Raw genomic sequence first — 21,290 nt, 5'->3', positions numbered from 1 at the left:
TTAGGCATATTGCTATTCTTAAGATAATTTTTTCTTCATAATCTTTCCTGAATTAATTTAACTCTTATTTCACATCTTGGCTTTTTGTCCATTTCGGTCTGAGTGTAAAATTTCTGATTCAGAGTGTTCTTTCATGTCTGCACATGCTTATTTTATGATAACTTGATTCATGTTGGGGTGTGGCTACCGGTATCTTGGTTCCTGGTTGTTCTTTGGGGAATCAGCTAAAAAGTTTTGCTTCTCACTCACTTTCTCTTCCTTCTAATGACTTTGTTTGAATGTTGCCTGCCATTTTCTGCAATTGTGAAGCTTTTGTGTTTTCTTGGCCAGTAGAACAGGTATCTTTATGTAAGTTGAACAGAAAACAAAGTCCGGAGAGGACTTTGTGTAAATGTAAAATTTACACAGGTTCCATGTGTAAGTGCCTGTGGAAAGATGTCCTTTTAAAACAGTAGGTGAAGTCTTTTTTCCAAGATGGCGGAGCAGCATAGACGTTCTCAGCTTGTCTCATCCCTGAAATGCAGCCAGATCAACACCAAACCATTTTGCACACCTAGGAAATTTTATCTGAGGATTAACACAACAATCTGCATAACTTGAGCCACAGAACTTGGCAGATATGTGAGGTGGAGAGGTGAACTGGGAGAGAAAAATCCGTGTAGGGTAAGGAGCTGTTTTTGCAAAGAGAGGGCAGAGAAAGGGAAAGGGGGAGAGTGCAGCACACCAGGATCGTGCAGGAAAAGCACTCCCCGGAAAGTAGCTGGCGAGAAAGAGAAAGAGTGGAAACTCTTACAAAGGATTGAACAATAAATCTGTTCCCCAAAGACATTCATGGGAAGAAAGAAGAGGGTTTCACTACCATTAGGATTCTATAAACAGTGGAGCATAGAGTTGGAAATTCTGGGGCTCAATATCTGGCAGTGCTCTGGTGAGGAATGAATCTCCAGGAGCAGGCAGTGAGGTCCAAGGGGTCTGTGGGCCACATGAGAAGCGGTTCCCCTGCTTGGAGTGCATTTGGTAGAGGCCATACAGCCTCCCCACAGGCAAAAGTCCCAGCCGACCCTGGAGAGCAGCCATGTTTGCTGGTATTGGGACAAAGGTGCCACAGTGTGGTGAAACCTGATGCTGGCTGTGTGTTGTGATCTGTCACAATCTTTCAACCTCTTGTTGCAGTGTGATTGCTGAACATTTTCTGGGGCAAGCTGGCACCCGGCCATTGCTCAGCGAGACCCTCCCCCAGAGTGTCAGGGGGCATCCAAGCCTTAGGGTTCTCTGAAGTGAGGGGTTTGGAGATACAGCCCCATCTGAGCTAAAACTTGGAAGGGAGGTGCACCTGGCAGGCTGACAGCTTGAACACAGACAGGATAGAAGTGGGGAGTGGACAGAAGCCTGAGACAAAGCAGGGGGCTTGATTACCAGTCGGTGAGAGCACAAAGTTCTTGTGCCAGAGGCTAGGAAGCTAGGTGAAGCCATTTCCACCCCACCCCACTCACACGCGCACACACACACATACACATGTACATCACGCTGATCCACCTCAGTAAGCTAAGCAGTGACATCTAATGGAGAATGGAGCCATTACACCAAACCCCGCCCAACTGTACCCTCCAGGCACATCCCCCTAGAAGACCAGCACAAGTCACTCTGCCTGCTTAGTGTACAGACTATAGAGTGCTTCATAGTTTTATTTCCAGGGAAACTGGATTCATTTGGGTTTCAATCTGTTTGCTGGCTCATCTTTTGTTTCTTTTGTTTCTTTTTGCTCCTGTCTTTGTTTAAATTTTTTTTTCTCCTTTTTCTTGGATACAGAAAGAGAAAATTTTATTTTTCTTTTCTTTTTTTCTTTTTTAAAGTTCTTTTTACTATGTTTTTTATTTTTTCTAAATTTTAAAATTCTATTTCACTTTCTTCATTTTATTCTATTATATATATTTTTAAATTTTTAAACTTTTTCTTACCTTTTCTTTTAATTTTCTTTTTTTTCTTTCCCTTTTTTCTCTATTACATCAAGCTTCTTTCAACAACCAGACTAAAACACACCTAGGATCTAGCTTCCATTATTTGATTTTTTGTGTTGTTTTTAATTTTTATTTATTTTATTAACTTTTTTTCTTCCTCCATAATGACAAAATGAAGGAATTCACCCAAAAAGAACAGGAAGAAATGACAATCAACACAAATATAAGATGTCTAAACTAGAATTTAGAATCACGATAATAAGAATACTAGGTGGGGTTGAAAAAAAGCATAGAATCCCTTACTGCAGAGATAAAAGAAGTAAAATCTAGTCAGTACAAAATTTAAAATGCTGTAACTGAGATACAATCTCAAATAGATGCCATGGTGGCAAGGATGGACAAATCAGGGCAGAGAATCAGCAATATAGAAGACAAAATTCTGGAGAATAATGAAGCAGAAAAAAAGGGAAACTAAGGCAAAAGAGCACAATATAAGAATTAGAGAACTCAGTGACTCATTAAAAAGGAGTAACATCTGAATCATAGGAGTCCCAGAAGATGGAGAGAGAAAAAGGATAGAAGGTTTATATTAGAATTATAGCAGAAAACTTTCCTAATCTGGTGAAAGACACAGACATCAAAATCCAAGAAGCACAGAGAACTTCCACTAGATTCAACAAACACTGACCATCAACAAGGCATATCATAGTCAAATTCACAAATTCACAAAAAACACAGACAAGAAAAGAATTATGAAAGCAGCAAGGGGAAAAAATCCTTAACCTGTAAGGGAAGACAGATCAGGTTCACAGCAGACCTACACACAGAAACTTAGAAGGCCAAAAAGGAGTGGCAGGATATATTCAGTGTGCTTAATTGGAGAAATATGCAGTCAAGAATTCTTTATCCAGCAAGGCTGGATTCATTCATAATAGAAGGAGAAATAAAGAGTTTCCCAGACAAAAACTAAAGGAGTTTATGACCACTAAACCAGCCCTGCAAGAAATTTTAAAAGGGACTCTCTGAGTGGAGAAAGATGAAACAAAACTAAAAAGACCAAAAGCAACAAAGACTAGAAAGGACCAGAGAACATCACCAGAAACTCGAACTCTACAGGCAACATAATGGCACTAAATTCATATCTTTCAGTTCTCACTCTAAATGTCAGTGGACTAAACGCTCCAATCAAAAGACACAAGGTAACAGAATGGGTAAGAAAACAAGATCCATCTATATGCTGTTTCCAAGAGACCCATTTTAGACCTGAAGATAACCTTCAGGTTGAAAGTAGGGGGGTGGAGAACCATCTATCATTCTAATGGTGGACAAAAGAAAGCTGGAGTAGCCATGCTTCTATCAGACAATTTAGATTTTAAAATGAAGACTGTAACAAGAGATGAAGAAGGGCATTATATCATAATTAAGGGGCCTATCCACGAAGATCTAATAATTGTAAACATTTATGCCCCCAAGTGGAAGCACCCAAATATATAAATTCATTAATCACAAACATAAAGAAACTAATTGATAGTGATACCATAATAATAGGGGACTTCAACACCCCAGTTACAACAAAGGACAGATCATGTAAGCAGAAAATCAATAAGGAAACAATGGCTTTGAGTGGCACACTGGACCGGATGCACTTAATAGATAATAGAACATTTCATCCTAAAAGCACATTCTTCTCAAGTACACATGGAACATTCTTCACAATAGATCACATACTGGGACACAAATCAGCCCTCAACAAGTACAGAAAGATCGAGATCATACCATCCATATTTTCAGACCATAATATTATGAAACTCAAAATAAACCACAAGAAAAAGTTTGGAAAACCAAGAATACCTGGAGATTCAAGAACATCCTACTAAAGAATGAATGAGTTAACCAAGAAATTAAAGAGGAAATCAAAAACCTCTGGGATGCAGCAAAGGCAGTCATAAGAGGGAAGTATAGAGCAATCTAGGCCTTCCTAAAGAAGGAAGAAAGGTCTCAGACACACAACCTAACCTTACACCTTAAAGGACTGGAAAAAGAATAGCAAATAAAGCCCAAAGGCAGCAGAAGTCAGGAAATAATAAAGATTAGAGTAGAAATCAATGGTATTGAAACCAGAAAAAAAAAAAAAAAACACAGATTAATGAAACCAGGAGCTGGTTCTTTGGTTCTTTGAAAGAATTAACAAAATTGATAAACCCCTATCCAGTTTCATCACAAAGAAAAAGGAAAAGACCCAAATAAATAAAATCAAGAATGAAAGAGGAGACATTACAACCAACACAGCAGAAATACAAACAGTAATAAGAGAATATTATGAGCAATTATATGCCAATAAAATGGGCAATCTGGAAGAAATGGGAAAATTCCTAGAAACATATAAACTATCAAAACTGAAACAGGAAGGAATAGAAAATTTGAACAGACCCATAACCAGCAAAGAAATTGAATTAATGGGGCGCCTGGGTGGCTCAGTTGGTTAAGCATCCGACTTCGGCTCAGGTCACGATCTCACAGTTCGTGGGTTCGAGCCCCGTGTCAGGCTCTGTGCTGACAGCTCAGAGCCTGGAGCCTGTTTTGGGTGCTGTGTCTCCCTCTCTCTCTGCCCCTCTCCTGTTCATGCTCTGTCTCTGTCTCAAAAATAAATAAACATTTAAAAAAATGTAAGAAATCAAATTAGTAATCAAAAATCTCCCAAAAAAATGAGTCCAGGGCCAGATGGCTTTCCAGGGGAATTCTACCAAACGATTATTTTTTTTTAAGTTTTATTTTATTTATGTTGAGAGAGAAAGAGTGAGGTAGGGGCAGAGAGAAGGAGAGAAAGAATCCCAAACAGGCTCTGCACTGATGTGGGGCTTGAACTCACAAACCTTGAGATCATGACCTGAGCCAAAATCAAGAGTTGGACGCTTAACCAACTGAGCCACCCAGGTGCCCCCAAACATTTAAAGAAGAGTTAACTCCTACTCTTTTGAAGCTGTTCCAAAAAACAGTAATGGAAGGAGAACTTCCAAACTCATTCTACAAGGCCAGCATTACCTTATTTCCAAAACCAGACAAAGACCCCACTAAAAAGGAGAACTACAGACCAATTCCCTCATGAACATGGATGCAAAATATCTCAACAAGATACTAGCCAGTTGGATCCAACAATACATTTAAAGGGTCGGGGCGCCCGGGTGGCTCAGTCGGTTAAGCGGCCGACTTCGGCTCAGGTCATGATCTTGCGGTCTGTGAGTTCGAGCCCCGCGTCGGGCTCTGTGCTGACAGCTCAGAGCCTGGAGCCTGTTTCAGATTCTGTGTCTCCCTTTCTCTGACTCTCCCCCGTTCATGCTCTGTCTCTCTCTGTCTCAAAAATAAATAAACGTTAAAAAAATTAAAAAAAATAAAAATAAAAAAATAAAGGGTTATTCACCATGATCAAGTGGAATTTATTCCTGGGATGCAAGGCAATATCTGCAAATCAATCCATGAGATACATCACATTAATTAAGGAAAGAATAAGAACCACATGATCCTCTAAATAGATGAAGAAGAGAAAGCATTTGACAAAATACCCCATCCTTTCTTGATTAAAACCTTTAAGGGGCGCCTGGGTGGCGCAGTCGGTTAAGCGTCCGACTTCAGCCAGGTCACGATCTCGCGGTCCGTGAGTTCGAGCCCTGCGTCAGGCTCTGGGCTGATGGCTCGGATCCTGGAGCCTGTTTCCGATTCTGTGTCTCCCTCTCTCTCTCTGCCCCTCCCCCATTCATGCTCTGTCTCTCTCTGTCCCAAAAATAAATAAAAAAAAAAAAAACCTTTAAGACAGTAGGGATAGAAGGATCATACCTCAAGATCATAAAAGCCATATGTGAAAGATTTACCGCTAATGTCATCCTCAATGGGGAGAAACTGAGAGCTTCTGCATAAAGTCACAACACTGTCCACTCTCGCCATTCTTATTCAACATAGTGTTGGAAATCCTAGCCTCAGCAATCAGACAACAACAACAAAAAATAATAGGCATGCAAATCGTCAAGGAGGGAGTCAAAACTTTCACTCTTTGAAGAAGACATGATACTCTATGTGGAAAACCCAAAATATTCCACCAAAAAAACTGCTAGAAGTGATCCATGAATTCAGCAAAGTTGCAGGATATAAAATCAATGTACAGAAATTGGTTGCATTTCTATACACCAATAATGAAGCAACAGAAAGAGATATCAAGGAACTGATTCCATTTACAATTGCACCAAAACTATAAAATACCTAGGAATGAACCTAACCAAAGAGGTGAAAAATCTGTACACTTAAAACTATAGAAAGTTTCTGAAATATATTGAAGAAGGCACCAAAAAAAAAAAAAAAAAAAAAAAAAAAAAAAAAGGAATACATTCCATGTTCATGGATTGGAAGAACAAATATTGTTAAAATGTCAAAACTACCCAAAGCAATCTACATATTCAATGCAATCCCTACCAAAATAACACCAGCATTCGTCACAGAGCTAGAACAAACAATCCTAAAATTTGTATGGAACCAGAAAAGGCTCCGAATAAGCCAAAGCAATCCTGAAAAAGCAAACCAAAGCTGGAGGCATCATAATTCCAGATTTGAAGCTGTATTACAAAGCTGTAGTCATCAAGACAATATGGTACTGGCACAAAAACAGACACATAGATCTAAGGAACAGAATAGAGAACCCAGAATTGGATCCACAAACATATGACCAACTAATCTTTGACAAAGCAGGAAAGAATATCCAGTGGAATAAAGACAGTCTCCCCAGCAAGTGGTGCTGGGAAAACTCGACAGCCACATGCAGAAGAATGAACCTGGACCACTTTTTTACACCATACAGAAAATAAATTCAAAATGGATGAAAGACCTCAATGTAAGACCGGAAGCCATCAAAATCCTCGAGGAGAAAGCAGGCAACAACCTCTTTGACCTCGGCTGCAGCAACTTCTTACCTGACATGTCTCTGGAGGCAAGGGAAACAAAAGCAAAAATGAACTATTTGGACCTCATCAAGATAAAAAGCTTCTGTACGGCAAAGGAAACAATCAGCAAACTAAGAGGCAACCAATGGAATGGTTTCCAAACACCGAGAAGATATTTGCAAATGACATATCAGATTAAGGGTTAGTATCCAAAATCTATAAAGAACTTACCAAACTCAACACCCAAAAAACAAATAATCCAGTGAAGAAATGGGCAAAAGACATGAATAGACACTTCTCCAAAGAAGACATACAGATGGCCAACTGACACACGAAAAAATGCTCAACATCACTCATCATCAGGGAAATACAAATCAAAACCACAATGAGATACCAGCTCACACCTGTCAGAATGGTTAACATTAACAACTCAGGCAACAACAGATGTTGGTGAGGATGTGGAGAAAGAGAAACCCTTTTGCACTGCTGGTGGGATTGCAAACTGGTACAGCCACTCTGGAAAACAGTATGGAGGTTCCTCAAAAAATGAAAAATAGAACTACCCTACGACCCAGCATTTGCACTGCTAGGTATTTATCCAGAGGATACAGGAGTGCTGTTTTGAAGGGGCACATGCACCCCAAAGTTTATAGCAGTGCTATCAACAGTAACAAAGTATGGAAAAATCCCAAATGCCCATTGGCAGATGAATGGATAAAGATGTGGTATATGTATGACAATGGAATATTACTCGGCAATCAAAAAGAATGAGATCTTGCCATTTGCAACAATGTGAATGGGACTAGAGTGTATTATGCTAAGAGCAATTAGAGAAAGACAAATATGCCTTCACTCATGTAGAATTTAAGATACAACACAAATGAACATAAGGGAAGGGAAGCAAAAATAATATAAAAACAGAGAGGGGGAAATCCATAAGAGACTCTTAAATACAGAGAACAAACAGGGCTGCTGGAGGGTTTGTGGGTGGGAGGATGGGCTAAATGGGCAAGGAGCAATAAGGAGGACACTTGCAGGGATGAGCACTGGGTGTTATGTGTAGGTGATGAATCACTGGATTCTACTCCTGAAACCATTATTGCACTATATGCTAATTAAAAAAAAATAAATTAAAAAAAATAAAACATAAGTGAAGGAGAAGCTATTTGAGAAACTCAAGACTTGGTCAGGAAGAGAAAACAAGTTATTCCCATGTCATTCAGTAGAAATATATTTAGAATAATTAAAAACTAATGCAGAAGGCAAGAGTATAAAGTTAAATGGTTTTGAGTCAAGAAAAATTACATAGGTTTGATTTACCTAAAAGTCTGTTCAGATTACCAAAACATCTGAACCAGAGAATATCGTAACATTAAGATCCATGAAAAATTGTGAGTAAACACTGTATCTTCTTTAACAAAGCACTGATAGCAGATGATATGAAGCATAGAGTGTAGGTGAAAAAAACAGCACAAATGGTCAATAATATGTAATTACTAACTGGTAAGAAAGTGACATTGGATGAGGCTTTTCAAAAATTTGAGGAAAAAAAGTTAAAAATAGAAAAAAAAAGGTTGAGGCTTTTATTTTCACTTATTAGGTGAGCAAACATTTTCAAAGATTAGCATTGTAATAAGTTGGATGAGAAAAAGGTATTTTTTTGTACATGCATGAGAACATAGATTGAGCTCTTTTCAAAAAATTTTTTAAGTTTATCTTGTGAAAAGAGAGAGAGCGCGAGAGCACACATGTGAGCAGGGTGAGGGGCAGAGAGAGAGGAGAGAGAGAATTCCAAGCAGGCTTTGTGCACTGTCGGCCCAATGTGGGCTTGAACCCACAAACCGTGAGATCATGACCTGAGCTGAAATCAAGAGTCGGATGTTTAACCAACTGAGCCACCCAGGTGCCCCAGATTGAGCTTTAAAAAACAAATGTTTATTTACTTTGAAAGAGAGAGAGCATGAGTGGGGAAGGGGCAGAGGGAGAGAGAGAGAGAGAAAGAGCCTATCGGCTCCACACTGAGTGTGGCTCAGTCCCACCACCCTGGCATCATGACCTGAACTGAAATCAAGAGTCACATGCTCAACCGACTGAACCATCCAGGCACCCCAGGTTGATCTTTTTTGAAAAGCTTGTTGGTTTTCTTCTGCTAAAAGTCTTCAGTCTGATGCTCTTTGACCTAATAAAGCCGCTCTCGGGATCTCTCAGGAGGAAATCCTCGTGTCGGTGCACAAAGCTTATGCACAGAAGTGCTCGGTGCTGCAGTGGCCAAAATTGTGAACAGCTCACATTTCCGCCGCAGTGAGAGAAAGTGAAAGGTCGTGGGAAGTCTCCTCTGACAAGAAATAGTTCCGGGGAGTATTACAGGCAGAAAGGCAGTCTGCAGACAGCGCCTGAGTCTCACACAGAGAAGAATCCCTGGAGGTCCTGCCCGGAGGCTGCAAAGAGCGGGCGGAGGGTTCCCTCTGAAGGCTTACCTCCTGTTCGGACGTTCCTGTTTCTGGTGTCAGGAGGTGGCATTGCCTCAGCAGGGAGGCGGGCAGGCCGCTGACCTCTGCCCTGGGGTGAGGCCACGTGCTGACCGTGGCCCTTGCCTTGCAGGTGGCCTGTGCCGAGGGCTTCCTGTATGCGCTCACGGTGCCCCAGCTGCAGCTGCGGTCCAGGACTCGCGTGTTCCCGAGCAGCCCCACCAGTCTCCTCTGCTCTCCTGACTGCCAGTGGGTGTTTGCTTCAACCCAGAACTCAGACCTGGGCCCGAAGGTCAGTGGTGGGCTATGTCCCTTGCTCGGGGGGCCTGGCTTTGCGCACGTAAGGTGGTGGGGCCTGTGCCCGGGCTTGTGGATGCGTCTAGGAGGGTGGCTTCCGGTGCAGGACCAAGCCCGCCAACAGCACCGGCACCTTGACGGGATGGTCCAGGGACAGAGGAGGCATCTGAAGCAGACCGCAAGCAGATAGGACAGGAAAGCAGAGGCATGCCAGGGACATGCGCTGCCCCAAACCACCAGAGTCATTGATTCGGTCGTCCTGGTACACTGACCGACGCGGGACTGGTGGGCGAGGCGTTTCCCGCCAGACCAGACGGGCTGGTCCCAGCAGTCTGGGGGTGCACAGGTGGTTCCGGCAACCCCGTAAGACAGAGTGAGGTCACTGGGTGTGGGTCTGCGGCGCTCCTGGCTGGTTGTCAGCGGCATGGGCCGCGTGATGGTGTTTCCCCAGGTGTTCCACACTCGCTCCCTGCTGTGTCTGGTGGAGGATGAGCCTCCCGTCTCCACCACTCTACCCATCTGGCTGACCTCCAGAGCCTGCTGGGCCCCTGACGAGACAGCCAGGCTGATGGTGACGCACAGAAATGACAACGGCATGCAGCTGGTCATCACCACCTACGAGCTCAGGACCAAGCAGTCACGGGAAGGGGTAGACGTCGTGGGTAAGGATCCCCGTACCAGGACTGTCACCGTTGTGCTGTGGTGCTTCAAGCACAGATTGCTCAGGTTTCCTTCGGGCCACTTTTCTTCCCTCTCAGTGAATACAGTGGCCCAACAATTGTTTTGTTGTTTGTGATCGTATATACTGGCCGAGTGGCTGAGCACTTGCTGTGGGCAGGGCCCTCTCTGTGGCCCTGGAAGCCAGACAGTAACCGCTGGCCACGTAGTCTCGCCTCCTCACTGTCTTGTCACAACTCTGACAAATACACTCTTCTCAGTCCTCAGTGTGCACAGAGGTGACTAAAAGCCACAACCATTTCTTCCCCAAGGAGCTCCTAGGCCAGCAGGCAAATAAGACCCACAGTCATCTCCTTTTCTGCCTTCTCTGTCTCCCAAACCACACGTCACTGTGCCTGGCCAGCCCTGTGGCCCTTAGCATTTTTTCTTTTATATTCTGTTCATTTGTTTTCATATCATCATTTGACAATAAACTTTACTCTGAGCTTCCTAGCACCTGAGGAAAAAAGGGAAATGGGATGTGTAATATAATCCCTTGTCTGATACAAGCATGCATTCTTCAAGAGAGGTAATTTTTGGGGTGCCTGGGTGGTTCAGTTGGTTGAGCGTCCAGCTTTGGCTCAGGTCGTGACCTCACAGTTCATGGGTTTGAGCCCCGCATCGGGCTCTGTGCTGACAGCTCAGAGCCTGGAGCCTGTTTCAGATTCTGTGTCTCCCTCTCTCTCTGCTCTTCCCCTGCTCATGCTCGCTCACCACCCCCCCCTCAAAAATACATAAACGTTAAAAAAAAAAAGAGAGGTATTTTTTTTTCCCTGGTGCTAAACACCATAAGGAAGTGATCCAATTAATTGTTTTTAAATGAGGAACGCCATCCAATATAAAAGATAGTATTGTCAACAGCAGTTTTTCGCAGATGTTGTGAATGTCACAGTTCTCATGTAGCCACTTCTTACCTCACCCTGCCGTAGATGGGGAAGCGCGGGGGGCCCATTCCCTGGAGGGTATGTGTGCAGGTATTGTCACTTCCACATGCATATTGCCTCAAATCTTTGTAGTGCCCGTAACTAGGGTGTTGGCATCGGTGTTGGAGAGCTGGTGAAGGGGAGGCTCCGGGGGGTAAACGCTTGGGTTGGGATTGAACGTAGGCGTGACCGCAAAAGTGCTGCTCTTTTCAGTGCCACGCACGGCACATTCGGTGAGGCCCGTGTGCTCCGGGCCCCCAGCTGTATCACAAGGTGACAGTCCGTGTGTTTTTCTCTCACAAAGTACAACAGATGGCAAGTTTCCTCCTGCCCAACTCCATGATACCTCCTCACCTCATGAAGGGCCACGGCTCTCAGGTGATCCTGCTGGTGTCCGGGTCGGAGCTGGCACTCTTCACCATCCACGGGGTGCAGCTGGCAGCCTTCCAGGACCACCAGAGGCCCATCACGTCCATGTGGGTGGTGAGTGTGGGCTTGCCTGTGTTGCACCCCCACCCGAAGAGCCCGTGGCCCCACCTCACCTGGCTTTTCATTTCAAGGACCAGAGCCGAGTCATCACCGCTTCCTTTGACCTATCCCTGCGAGTCTATGTGTGGAATAAAGAAACGAAGCCTCCCGTCCTCAAGAGCTGCTATCACCTGCTTGGGGGCTCCCACAGATGGGCCAGGTAACTGCTTCCACTTTCCTTCACAGTGGCCTCACCCAGCCTGCCAGCGGCATCTGTAAGATGGCCATTGGAAAGGGTGAGACTGCGGCGTGGGTCTTAGCTCCGCCATTCCCTCACTGTCTGGGCACCCGAGGCAAGTCACTGCTCAGGTGCTATTTCCTACTGTGCTTAAAAAAAAAAAAAGATGCTAAGCATCATGTACATTATCTCCTCTAATGTACAAAGCCACCACCTGAAGTTGGTGTTACCCACTTTTCCAGATGAAACAGAGGCTCTGGGATGCAGATACTTTGCTCACAGTCCCCCAGGGACGCGTAGTGAGGCCCAGGCGGGCCCAGCACCGCCCTGCAGTCCAGCTCTCACGTGATTCCGAAACCATATACCACGTACAGGTGGTGGTGGAGTCAGTGGGGGTGAGATGGTGAAAGTCCCGAAGAAGGCAGTTTTGCTTTGGGTTCTGAAAGTAGTGTTTGGAATCACTTATGTTTCTTCTTGCCACAGTGAGTTCTACAAAGTAGACAGGCCGTGGATCTTACTCCCCCGGCCTGCTCACGACAAGAGTGCTGACAGCCATCAGTTACTTGGTATGAGGTCTGGGGTAAATTCGACCTCCTGGGGCAAACATCTTACCTTCGTAAATGAAAAAACACTAAGCCCAAAACCAAATATTTTAAAAACTAGATTTCTATAACCTACTTCGTTTCTGAGTTTTCAGTTAGTTGTCATTCGAAGATAATTATTAAAGCAAACTCCTAATTAACACAGAAGAATCTTCATTTTTAGTAAACAACTCAACTTTCTGATAAGGTAAAGAATTAACTAGAGAGTCAACTTAAATCTTAACGACAACTGGCCTGTAAGTCGGTTTTAACCCTCTCTCTTAAATTTCTAAACAAACTGTACTGGACAGGCTGATGCTCTCTTTCTTATTGTTTTTTAAAGTTGATTTATTTATTTTGAGAAAGAGAGTATGAATGAGTGGAGGAGGGGCAGTGAGAGAGAGAGAATCCCAAGCAGGCTCCGTGCTGTCAGCACAGAGCCTGATGCAGGACTCCATCCCATGAAATCATGAGATCATGACCTGAGGTGAAAGCAAGAGTTGGACACTCAACCGACTGAGCCACCCAGGCCCACTGCGCCCCCCGCCCCCGCCTCCACCAGACGCTCCCATTCTGAGAAGGACTTGGCATCTTCACAGTTGCTTCTTCACTCAGGATTCCTCCTTAAATTCCTTTGAAGTTCGAGGCCACGTTCACATCTGTAGGTGCTGTGTTTTTGCTAGTTAATGCCCCAGTGCTGTTACCCCTTCAGGCCCCTGCCCTCAGCGTGGGGGTCTTGCGGCCTTGTGGTGCTGAGTCTGTGAGTGACCAGAGGCCTTTGCAACAAGCCTCTCAGGTGGGGGAGGTCCCGATTTATAGGCCGCAGACACTCAGACTGTCGGTGATGGCTTCCTTCTGCAGCAGCAGGAAAGCCTCTGTCTTCTGGGGGACACACAGCACACACACTTGTCCTCATGGTCGCTGAAAAGAGGCTGGGTGGGGAGGCTGCCTGCCAGGGATTGTGCTCCCATGTCGGCCTCAAAATACACTTTTTGTCCTCTCTTTTCTGTACGCGTCTTTGAAGAATTCTCTACATCATTACGGAGTGGTTAGAACAGCCTCTCACTGAAATAACACTGTTCTCAACTTAGCAGGCAAGTGGCACTTTTAGAAATTTATTTTTTGCATGTCTTTTAAAACACATACCCATGCATTACACAATACATCCATTCACTGACATGACCCTGTTCCTTCATGCTGAGCACGTAGCACTCTTAGAATCTTCTTTTTCGTATGTGTTTTTACACACTGAATTACACGGATGTAGAATGGTGAACACATCCTTCACTGAAATGACACCATTCTCAATGTGACAAGTAAGTAGGACACTAAGAAATATCTTTTTAAAAATGTGCTTTAGGGGCACCTGGGCGGCTCAGTTGGTTGAGCATCCGACTTTGGCTCAGGCCACGATCTCGCAGTTTGTGGGTTTGAGCCCTGCACCAGGCTCTGTGCTGACAGCTCAGAGCCTCAAGGCTGCTTTAGATTCCGTGTCTCCCTCTCTCTCTCTGCCCCTTCCCCACTTGTGCTCTGTCTCTCTCTCTCAAAAATAAATAAATGTTGGGGCACCTGGGTGGCTCAGTGGTAAGTGTCCAATTTCGGCTCAGGTCATGATCTCACGGCTTGTGGGTTCGAGCCCCATGTTGGGCTCTGTGCTGACAGCTCGGATCCTGGAGCCTACTTTGGATTCTGTATCTCCCTCTCTCTCTGCCCCTCCCCCACTCATGCTCCATCTCTCTCTCTCTCCCCTTCAAAATAAATAAACATTAAAAAAAATTTAAAAATAAGTAAATATTAAAAAAATTAAAAAATAAATATAAATTAAAAAATAAAAATAAAAAATGTGCTTTAATCAGGACCCTGGAATGAATCATGATAATGAATTATGCCCCATTCCTAATTGAAAACAGATTCCTCAGGAAATCCTTAGTTGAGTGGTAATTTCTCTTGGGGAGCTTCATTTGACAACAAGAAATCCTGCCATCTTGTTTCATGCTGTTCCCCATAAATTTTTTCCAGCATCTTTTGAATGCTGCAAGACATAACCAGTACTTTCTGAGAGCTTTTCAGTTTCCCAAAATGTTATCATCTGTGAATACCTACTGATTCTCTAAAGAAAACAGGGAAGACAAGTATGTTAACTATAAATTTACCAGCAACCTAGCTGCATACTCCCAGGTATCTACCCAAGAGAAATAAAACTTATGTCCACACAGAGATTTGTACATGAATGTTCTTAGCTTTATTCAACATACCCCCAAAGTGCAAATACTGTGAGTGCCCATCTGCTGGTAGATAGATAGATTCAGTCGGGAATCTGACTCCACAGTGACAGAGAACAGCTTTTTGACACGGACACTGTGGGTGAACCACAAAAACATTGTGCTACATGAAAGAAGCCAGATGTGTGAGACCTCGTTGTGTGATTCCATTTACATGACCCTTCTAGAAAAGACGAGTCTGTAGAAACAAGGCTGCCTGGGGCTGGGCGTGGGAGGGGATTCACTGCCGACGCGCCCCACGGATCCTCTGGAGTGATGGAAATCCAAACTGGATAGTGGTGATGGTTGCACAACTCTGCACACTTACTAAAAATCAATGGACGAAAAAAGACTAAGGAATTCTCTAAAGAGAATAAGAAAGGAAGCAGATGCTGGTTCAACTTTTCTTGCCAACAAACCGTGAGGACCACTGGCTGACTGACTATGCTGCCTGCTTCCTGCCCAGCCCCAGTGTAGACTATCCAATGCTGCAGTTTTCTGAGAGTCTGGAGATGCCACCTTGCATTCTTGATACTAATTTCTAAGTTAAGTAGAACTTCAGTTGCTACTTAAACTCAGTAAGTCAGTGTGGAATTTACTCCAAGCTAAAAGGTATTTCATAAAAGTCAGAGTGGCAGTGTTTTTAGAAGCAATCTATAGCCAGAAACAGCTTCTGCAGGAAACTCCAATCCCTTCTGTGGTTCGGTTGGTTTGGTTCTCTCACCGGCTCATTCTCTGTCATGCTCAGAGCAGCACTGTCTGGTCTTTCTAGGTGAAGAGAACACTGTAGAAAATGATGGCCCCATTAGCTCCTGCATTTGTCTTTCACTGAGACTGGTCAGGAATTGATGGGCTGATTCTCACTTCCAGGGAAATGACTCTATCCTGCCAAGATTGGATTAGATACCAGTTCTTCTCTATCAGGAGATGTTTCTAGACCAGCTGGAATCGTTGCGATTCAGGCAGCTACTGTCAGGAGGGCCCCAAGCTGTTATCCCCACTCCAGAATGTGATCATCTTGCTATCTGTTAGAGTGAACATAGGTCTCAACACAGACGGGGTGTGCTGGCTGGAGACAGTCAGGATGTTGCACTCCATTCTCTGTGTAAAGGCTTAGCTACTTAACCACATGTCTCTTCCTCAAATTAACGTGCAACCTGTCCCTTCCTTTCGCAGTGGATTCACCCATGTGGAAGGCGACAGTATGAGCATTGTAGGTGTGGAAGCCAGAAACATTGGGACGAGTATTCTGAGGTCATATTGCTTCAAAGTGCAGCGTGGCTCAGATGACTGCATCAATTGAAGATGATCTCACTTTGGTGAAGAGCTTGTCTACATACAGACTAAATGATGACTTAACACCACTGAAACAGAAATGAGCAATTCTCAGATACCTGTTATGGACCAGGCACTGTGCTATGTGACTTTTTTTTAATCCTCACAAACCAGTTAAAGAGGTATGATGTCTCTGTTTTTCAGATGAGGAACAGGACCAGTAATGGGAGAGTAACCCATTATTGGCCCGTTGTCCAGCTGCCACGCCACCTGCCTAAGCTTGTTCAGATAGTAAGTGGTAGAGAGGAGTGGATGCCAGAAGGCCCAAGTACAAGGGCCTGGGCTTGTACCATGATTATTTTGTTGTTAGATATGTAACGAAGTAAGGACATGGTTTTTCCCCCCATTCTGTTATGTGCTTTAGGCACACGTTAATAAATGGTTGTGTGGCACCACACTGCCCAGCTCTAGGGATGCCATTCTGTGTCTTGTACAGATGGCATCCCTGGAGTTGGTCCACAGGGAGGCCCTGGCTGCTTTGGTGGGTGGGTCACCGGGGTTCTCAGCTACAGGCAGCAGGGACAGAAAGCTAGCTAACTAACACCAAGAAAGGAATTTACTGGAAGGAGATAGAGAAGTGTGCCGGGTCAGCGGGGGGGCTGGAGAAACAGATCTGGAACCGTAGGAAGCAGGGCCTGTTCCAGCAGTGTCTGGCCTACCGTCCCTGTTTTCCCCAACACTTCCACGCTGCTGCCACTGCATCTGTGGCACTGACACCGTCTGAAAACTTACCAGCTGCTTCTGGGGAAGGGTGACTTCAAGGCTGGGAACACCAGGATGTGAGTGTGATTTTCTGACTTTGCCGCAAGCCCTCACCATCCAGGCCAGGATGGGAGAGTCTGACCCTTTAAGCTTCAATAGAGCAGCTCCCAGTCCAGACTCACACTGTGAAAAATTCTTCAAAACTAGGAAAAGTTCCTGAGAAACAGACAATGAGGATGAAAAGCTCGCTACCGCAGCCTGCCACTTCAGCTGTCCAGTACCGATACCCCCTTGCCCAGTACTTGCACGTTATACCCAACACAGCACCTGTGTCCCATATAAGCCCAGACGCAGTTATTTACCCAAGAGGAGATCTGTGTCCTCCCCCTTTTGAAATCTAAGATTTGTTTTGGGGTAATTTTACATTTACAGAAAAGTTGCAAAAACAGGGCAGTGGATCCCCATATATCTTTTGCTCACCCTCCCCTCGTGTGAATACCTTACATAAGGTGGGCATTTGGAAACCCAAAGTCTTTGTCAGCTTGAAGTCAGAACTCTCTGTTTGTCCCATCACAGTCCTACCGGGTGTTCAGCGGTCCTAGTGCATCCTGCTTACAGCCATGGGGGAAGGGAGAGGAGGCAAAAAATTCGCTGCAAAACACACACACATGACACAGCAAGAGAGGAAATAGCTGTTCAGAAGATAAAGGGAAGATTCAGGTAAGTTGAGATAGAGGAGTTTTTGCTGAAGACACGGGAAAGGGGTTGGAATGTTGGCAAAAGAGGGGAGGTCCGATAAGGGACTGGTGAGGGTACAAGCCACCCGAGAGGCATGGACATGTGATAGCTGGGGAAGCAGTGTGGTCAGTTCTTAGGGAAGGCAGCCCACCAGGGCCTCATGTGTGCTGGCAGCAGCATTAAATGGTGTCACATCTGGGTGTGGTGGCCCTGCCCAAGGACAGCTCTGTGGTGCGGGAGGCTTAGGGAGAGAGTTGCCCTAACTCAAGCATGGGAGACTTGCAGAAACCATGTGTTGAGTCTGGCAGATGGGCTCCTTAGGGAAAAGCAACATCTATGAGGTGTGATGCCACAGCCTGGGGGAAACACAGGAAGTGTGTCCTGCTCCCAGGTACTCTAAATCCAAGTTCTGAGGCTTCTTTCCCTTTGAGGGCTGATGCTGCCGGGGAGCATGAGGGCCTTAGCAGCACCTCTGATTCCTGCCAGCAGGTAGATCTCAACCTTCCTCAGAGCCTCTGGTACTGCAGGTGCAGCCCAAGATATTCTGTATAAGTACAGAAAATACTGAAAAAAGTTCCCTAGTTCTTGGCCACAGGTGACGTCTTAACAATTTCTAAAATATTAATTACTAACTATAATAATGCCTTTTTAAAAAGACAGTTACCACAAACACAATCACTCTTAAAATTCACTTTTATTGTTTAAAGTTTATTTTTATTTATTTTGAGAGAGAGAGGAAGAGAGAGAGAATCGCAAGCCGGCTCCATGCTGTCAGTGCAGAGTCTGACACAAGGCTTGGACACACAAACTGTGAGATCATGACCTGAGCTGAAACCAAGAGTCAGGTGCTTGACTGATTGAGCCACCCAGGCGCCCCTAAAATTCACTTTTAAGTAATTGATGGGTTAAGTAGAAAGTACAAAATAAGAATGGAAGATAATTTTCTTAACTGGATAAAGGGGATACAAAAGAGCAAATATGCTTAATGATGAGTAGTCAGAAATGTTTCCACTGATGCTAGAAACAAGGTAAGTGTGACATTGGTCACCACCATAATTAAGTATTGCCCTACAGGGGGAGGAGTCAACATGGTGGAGAAGTAGGGGGACCCAAAGTTCCCTTGTCCCTCAAACATAGCAGTATTGAGGCCAGAAGACTTGGAATTCCAGGCTACAGAGTGACAAAAACATCTCCAGGGGCCCATGAGGATGGCTTGGCAGGCCATAGGTGCATGACTGTGAATTGGGAGAGAGAAAAAGAAAATGGACAGTGTAGGCATGGAGGGGAGGAATCCCCTTCGGTGGAGAGACAAAAGGAAGAGACTGTGTAGGATTGTATTTGGACAAAAGAAAAACGTCCAGACCATAGACTAGGGAACAGAAAAAAACGGAGAAGGAACAAATTCCTAACACAATCCAGGGTTGCAGGGCTTTCTCTGGACTGGGGTCTGCTGCCCTACACACGTGCCCTGGGGGAAGGGGGAGGCAGAGCCCAGCCCTGGGCTCAGTAGCCAGCCCAGAGGTGCAGTCAGAGGAGTCCTGTCCCTTGAGTGCTGTGGGAAGAAGGTATATAGCCTCCAAGGACAAAAGACCCTGCAGGTGCCCACCAGCCAGAAGCCCTTTGTCATCTGGTTGGGTAGAGTGGCACAACCCCAGAACCAGGGCTTGTGGAGTGGGATCCCTTAAGACATCAGGGTTTGAGTCCCAGCCGAGTGCCTGGGAGGTGTGGGAGACTCTGGAGTGGGATAAACTGGCCTGCTTGTGCCCCCGCAGCACTGTGAGAACAACCTGAACAGAGTGGTCTGGGACACCCAGTCCGGGAAGGAGAGACTGGGGTTTCACCATTTTTCTCCCCATCCAACAAGGTGGGGCTTCAGGGAAGGGACAGCAGGCCCACAGTGGAGGCGGGACTCACCTCTACAAATTGTGCCCCTCCATGCCTGGTAACTGCGTATCTACAAGAGCGGGATTGATGCTGACAAATCAGACAGCCTTTCCTCCAGACCAGCACAGCCACCGACTCCAAGGCACTGTCCTATATTGGTCCAGTGGTTTTGCATTTTCTGATTATTGGTCAATTCTTTTTATAGATTATATACATATATATTATTATATGTATACACATATATCATTATATGTATATATGTGTGTGTGTGTACATATATATGTGTATATATGTATATGTATGTGTATATACACACACACACACACACATTTCTTCCTCATTTCTTTCTTCCTCATTTCTTCCCTTCTCTTTTCTGGTTGTCCGTTTGTTTAAGCAGACACTTTTAATCTAGTCTTTTTACACCTATTCTGTATCTCCTTTATTTTCCTCTCTCTCTCTGGATTAAACCATGTAGTTTCTCTGATTCTCTCCCTGGTCAATTTTTTTTTTTTTCTTTTCTTTTCCTCACCACCATCATTTCTCTCTTTCTATGGGATAAGGCTTCTTCCACCACCACCCCCCTTTTTAAAATTTTTCCAGGGTCACTTCAGTGAACAAGTCAAACCACAACTGGTGGAAGATCCAAACCGCCACTATGAGTAAGAAGAGAAAGCAACCAGAGTCACAACAACAGAGAGCACGCAACACACTCCAAAAACACCTCCTGAAGGGTCAGGCCCTGGACAGTGTATGACCCCTTTTTAATATAGTAGTGCTTGTAGGTGCAGGACACATAACAAGCTATTAAAACACATGAAGGATAGAAAACTAGCCCAAATGACAAAACGTAACTCTCACTAAAAATTCCAGGAAGAAATGGCAGCTAGAGAATTGCTCAAAACAGATAAAAACAATATAACTGATCAAGAATTTAGAATAATAGTCATAAGATTAATAGCTGGGCTTGAAAAAGCATAGAAGACAGCAGAGAATCTATTGCTGCAGAGATCAAGGAACTAAGGCATAGTCACGACAAATTAAGAAATGTTGTAAATGAGGTGCAAAATAATGCAATGACAGCAAGGATGGAGGAATCAGAGGGGAGAATAAGTGAAATAGAAGATGAAGTATGGAAAATGATGAAGCTGAGAAAAAGATAAGAAAATGCTAGACCATGAAGGGAGAATTAGAGAACTGATTCAGTGAAATGTAATAATACCCATATCATAGGAGTTCAGAAGAAGAAGGAGAGAGAGAAAGGGGCAAAAGGTTTACTTGAACAAATTGTAGTTGGGAACTAACCTAATCTGGGTAAGGGAGCATAAATCCAAATCCAGGAGGCACAGAGAATTCTTCAGAATCAACAAAAATAGGTCTTCAACATGGCATAACATAGCTAAACTAGCAAAAACAAAGATAAAGAGAATTCTGGAAGCAGTTGGGGAAAAACAGGCCTTAACCTATAAGGATAGACACATAAAGGTAGTAGCAGACCTGTCTACTGAAATTTGGCAAGCCAGAAGGGACTGCCAGGAAATATTCAATGTGCTGAATAGGAAAAATATACAGCCAAGAATCCTTTATCCAGCAAGGCCATCATTTAGGAGAGATTAAGGCTTTCCCAGACAAGAGCTGAAGGAGTTCATGACCACTAAACCAGCCTTGCAAGAGATCCTAAAGGACACTCTGAGTGGAATGCTGTAAAGACTACAAAGGACCAGAGACATCACCACAAACATGAAACCCACAGATAACACAGTGACATTAAGTCCCTATCGTTCAGTAATAACTTTGA

General features: G+C 44.4%; 1 protein-coding gene across 1 annotated transcript in view; it reads left to right on the top strand.

Moving 5' to 3' along the window:
• The window catches only part of LOC122204797 (F-box/WD repeat-containing protein 12-like), a 49,670-nt gene extending 31,401 nt beyond the window's left edge, over positions 1–18,269 (top strand). The window contains exons 6-10 of the mRNA XM_042912493.1: positions 9,485–9,643; positions 10,100–10,310; positions 11,593–11,771; positions 11,849–11,976; positions 16,013–18,269. Coding sequence (XP_042768427.1) covers positions 9,485–9,643; positions 10,100–10,310; positions 11,593–11,771; positions 11,849–11,976; positions 16,013–16,139 — 804 coding nt within the window. The 3' untranslated portion in view covers positions 16,140–18,269. The remainder of the gene's footprint in view (positions 1–9,484; positions 9,644–10,099; positions 10,311–11,592; positions 11,772–11,848; positions 11,977–16,012) is intronic.
• The last annotated feature ends 3,021 nt before the right edge of the window (positions 18,270–21,290 follow it).

This window comes from Panthera leo, chromosome D4 (genome assembly GCF_018350215.1).
Source record: "Panthera leo isolate Ple1 chromosome D4, P.leo_Ple1_pat1.1, whole genome shotgun sequence".
NCBI lineage: Eukaryota > Metazoa > Chordata > Mammalia > Carnivora > Felidae > Panthera > Panthera leo.
The sequence above is the reverse complement of the archived record's forward strand: the minus strand, read 5'-3'. Positions and strand labels throughout refer to the sequence as shown.